The 4,291-nt window shown below is 46.1% G+C and overlaps 1 protein-coding gene across 2 annotated transcripts in view; it reads right to left on the bottom strand.

Annotated features, from left to right (window-relative positions):
- Window positions 1-1,594, bottom strand: part of SLC35D2 (solute carrier family 35 member D2) — a 62,351-nt gene extending 60,757 nt beyond the window's left edge. For both annotated transcript variants that reach the window (XM_055579008.1, XM_055579009.1), the window contains exon 1: window positions 1,334-1,594. In XM_055579008.1, the coding sequence (XP_055434983.1) occupies window positions 1,334-1,485 (152 nt within the window). In that variant the 5' untranslated portion in view covers window positions 1,486-1,594. The remainder of the gene's footprint in view (window positions 1-1,333) is intronic.
- Between the last annotated feature and the right edge of the window lie 2,697 nt (window positions 1,595-4,291).

The raw sequence follows: 4,291 nt of genomic DNA on the forward strand, positions 1-4,291 counted from the left end.
TCTGCTAGTTTAAAATAAGGAGGCTGAAGACACTCTGAGGTTTCTTTGCTGTTGTTAAGTAGTATTCACTCTTTTCATGACCCCATGGACTGTAACCTGTCAGGCTCCTCTGTCCATCCGATTTCCCAGGCAAGAATACTGTAGTGGGTTGCCATTTCCTTCTCCAGGGGATCTTCCCCACCCAGGGATGGAACCTCTGTCTCCTGCCCAAGCAGGATGATGCTTTACTACTGAGCTACCAGGGAAGCCCTTTGGACTCTTTATAAAATTCTGATTTTACATTCTTGTAGCACAGTATAGTTTACAAGAAGTCCTCACTTATGGCTGCTCATGCCGAGCTCTGGGTGATAATTTACAGAGATGTAAGTACTTTGGCTACCTCATGCGAAGAGTTGACTCATTGGAAAAGACTCTGAGGCTGGGAGGGATTGGGGGCAGGAGGAGAAGGGGACGACAGAGGATGAGATGGCTGGATGGCATCAATGACTCGATGGACGTGAGTCTGAGTGAACTCCGGGAGTTGGTGATGGACAGGGAGGCCTGGCGTGCTGCGATTCATGGGGCTGCAAAGAGTCGGACACGACTGAGCGACTGAACTGAACTGAACTGAATGAATTATCTGGTGGAGCTGGGTCTAAATTCACAGCGCTTTCGATGCCTATATAACCAAAGCAGAATTAAACAGGATTTTCTATCTTTACAAATAGGTTCAAGGAAACACAAATTTGCTGGTTTACTACATACTCATCAAAAAAAAAAAAAGTAGAAAATATGAAATTTTGTTTTCTCCATTTTCCCATGAACATGCTGGTAATTTGAAAATGATCAAACAATGAGAATAAACTCATCCACTCAGGACTCTTCTGATGGTTGAATATCTAGACTTGTAGAAATAGCTTACATTTGAAAGACACATTCGGATCGCTAGTTTCAGCTCACTGGTGCTCGTGAAAGCACAGGTGCGCTTCCTGTCCTGCAGCATTAAGTCGCGGTAAGGTGCGCCCGCGCTGACTTGCTAGCTTGTGGTTTGGTTTCCAGAAGAGTGCAAAGGTCCGGACTGTGAATACGTGGCCCGTGCGCAGTGCACTAGCCGCCCAAGTTGGCTCCGGAGTTAGCAGCGAGACTTCCCGCTCGCCGTTCCCACTCACCCGCTGACCCGAGTGCGACCGAAGGGCACGAGGGCAGGCAGCCCCACGGCTCTCCCCGGCTTCGGGACCGCCGGAGTCCGGCCAACACCCGCCCCGCGAGGCGCCGGAGCGGGAATGTCCCGGAGTCCCGCGGAGCAGCCAGGCGCCCCCGCGGACTGCTCCCAGCCCCAAGGCTCCCGCCTCACCGGTAGGTGGTCAGCAGCGCCTTGTTGATCAGCACGAGGAGGAAGGAGCAGGTCCCGTAGAAGAGGGCCGACAGTAGCTTGGCCACCCGGGAAGGCAGCCGCGCGGAAGCGGGGTCCGCGCCCGCGCCCTCGGCCTGGCCGCCGGCCGTCATGTCCCGCGGCCGCCCGTCTGGGCCACCCTCGGGCCCGCGCCACCCCAGTTCAGTCCCCGCCCTCAGCCAGCGCGGGAGGAGGCGAGGCCGAAACAGGAAGGGCCGCGAAGGAAACCCCACACGCCCCACGCCAGGCGCCCCAAAACTGCCCGCACGTAGGAGCAGGTTCGGCTCAAGTTCGTCGTCAAAGGCACCACCCTCTGACTCTTGGCTGGGTTTGGGAGAGTTTTTAAAAACCCTGTCTTCCTCTAAACTGCCGCCTTAGAGAAAAACGTTAAGACTTAGGGTTTCTTTTTTTAAACAGTATTTTCAGTCCTGGGTGTTTCATTGGTAGGACTGATGTTGAAGCTGAAACTCGAATACTTTGGCCACCTCATGCGAAAGGCTGCCTCATTTGAAAAGACCCTGATGCCGGGAAAGATTGAGGGCAGAAGAAGGGGACAACAGAGGATGAGATGGTTGGATGGCATCACAGATTCAATGGACATGGGTTTGGGTGGACTCCGGGAGTTGGTGATGGACAGGGAGGCTTGGCGTGCTGCGGTTCATGGAGTTGCAGAGTCGGACACGACTGAGTGACTGAACTGAACTGAACGTTTAATTTACCTACAGTGAAATGCAGATTTTACAAGTCCACAGCCGCTGTTTTGACAAATGCATACAGCCGTATGATCACCCAAATCAAGGCACAGAACATTTCCATCACCCCAAAAAGTGCCCTTTGTGTCCCACTGAAGTCAATTCCCCTGGCATTGCAATCAGATTTCTATTACTGTAGGTTAGATCTGCCTTTTCAGAAAGCTGATATAAATGCACATGTACTGTTTCAAGGCTCTTGTCGCCCAGTTTAGTGTTTTTGTGACTCACCCATGTTTGAGTCTTCATTGTTGAGTAAGTACCACAATTTGTTTATCCATTCCCTAGGTAGGTGGTGGCCATGTTTGGTTGTTTCCAGTTCCGGGCTATTACCCAAAGTAAGGCTTCCACAAACATTCGTGTACAAGTTTTTGTGTGAAAGTATATTTTCATTTATCTTCGGGAAGTACCTAGGAGTAGAGGGGTCACGGGTATAGTGTGTGCAAAGTCTCCAGGCTTTTCTTGCCTCTGGGTTAAGGCAGGTTCTCCCCTTATGTATTTCTTTTCTACAACGGTATAGTTAAACATCGGTTTGTTATCCATGTTAATTCAAGGAGGGCCTCCCAGAACTGCCTACTCTGACCAGTCTACCTGCTCTAACATTCTTTCAATTAAATGTCCCATATTTTCATTCTAAATAATTAATTTTAAAAACTTGAAATTTCAACTTTTTAGAAAAGCTAGTTTTCAGGTTAAATAGAGACTGAAGCTATGCCATGCAATGGTTTTCTGTTGGAGGTAATGAACGACCAAGAACATTTTTGGTATTGATTACAAAGGAGATCAGTCCTGGGTGTTTATTGGAAGGACTGATGTTGAAGCCGAAACTCCAAAATTCTGGCCACCTGATGCGAAGAGCTGACTCATTTGAAAAGACCCTGATGTTGGGAAAGATTGAAGGCAGGAGGAGAAAGGGACAACAGAGGGTGAGATGGTTAGATGGCATCACCAACTCAATGGACATGAGTTTGGGTAAACTCCAGGAGTTGGTGATGGACAGGGAGGCCTGGCGTGCTGCGATTCATGGGGTCACAAAGAGTCGGACACGACTGAGCGACTGAACTGAACTGAAGATGTGATGTGACGTGTTAGTTGCTCAGTGGTGTCCGACTCTTTGCGACCCCAGCTTTTAACAAACAACTAGCACTAAAAAAGCCAGAAAGGAAGTCTACATTACCCAAAACAGAAAAGAAATACACATGACTTTTAAAATAGAAAATAAATTCATACTCAGGTTGAATTAAAAATCTGAAATTGGAAGTCATTTTAGTTAAGTTCATCAAAAAGATCAACTAAGTTTCCAGTGAGTTCCAGAGTCTCCAACTAAGTTTTGGCAACAAGACACTTTGGGGTTAGTTTTTTTTTTGGCCACACCACAAGGCATGTGGGATCTTAGTTCCTAGACTAGGGGTCAGCACCTGCCCCCCCTTTCATTGGAAGCCTGGAGTCTTAACCACTGGACCACAAGTCCAAGACAGTATTTTAAAGTCACTTTTCTAGACAGCCTTAATCATATTTGCATTTAATTTGCTTCTGTGTACATACTTCCTGGAACTTAAGTCACTGTCAAAAATCTCATCCTTTTGTGTTTAAACCACAACTTACACTGAAGAGCTGCTTGTGAAATTCTTTTGCACAAAGCCTGGACAGGCTGAAACCTTGCCATTGCAAGTAAACAACTAAAGATCTACCACAAATAATTTAAAAATTAAAGCAATTTGCTAGACTCAGAAAAGTAAACGAGCCTTGAGTGGATTCTCCAGGGTTGACTTCAGATTCAACACATCCTGGATATAAGTGAAATAAAACTCCAGTTCCTGATTACCCTAATATAAAACCTGGGATAGAGCTGGCAGTAGTTTGATGCTTTTTCACATCAGTATTTTTACACTGTAATAATGAAAACAGATGAAGAAGTTAAATGAATATCCACAGTCTAAAAGGCCAAAATTTTAAAGTAAGGAAAAGGAATTCACACAATGGTTCCAACTATGCTAAAAAGATGCCTGAGACTGGAATGAAATATAAAATGCACCAAAAATAATAATGACAGGAGAATATATGGCTACGTGATATTTCTTTCCATCTTTAAATTTTTATATCATGGTTACTGTATTTTTAAAAGGAAAACAAATTATAAAGGGTTTAAGAATGAGCATGTACTTTAAAC

Source organism: Bubalus kerabau, chromosome 4, assembly GCF_029407905.1.
Source record: "Bubalus kerabau isolate K-KA32 ecotype Philippines breed swamp buffalo chromosome 4, PCC_UOA_SB_1v2, whole genome shotgun sequence".
Taxonomy (NCBI): domain Eukaryota; kingdom Metazoa; phylum Chordata; class Mammalia; order Artiodactyla; family Bovidae; genus Bubalus; species Bubalus kerabau.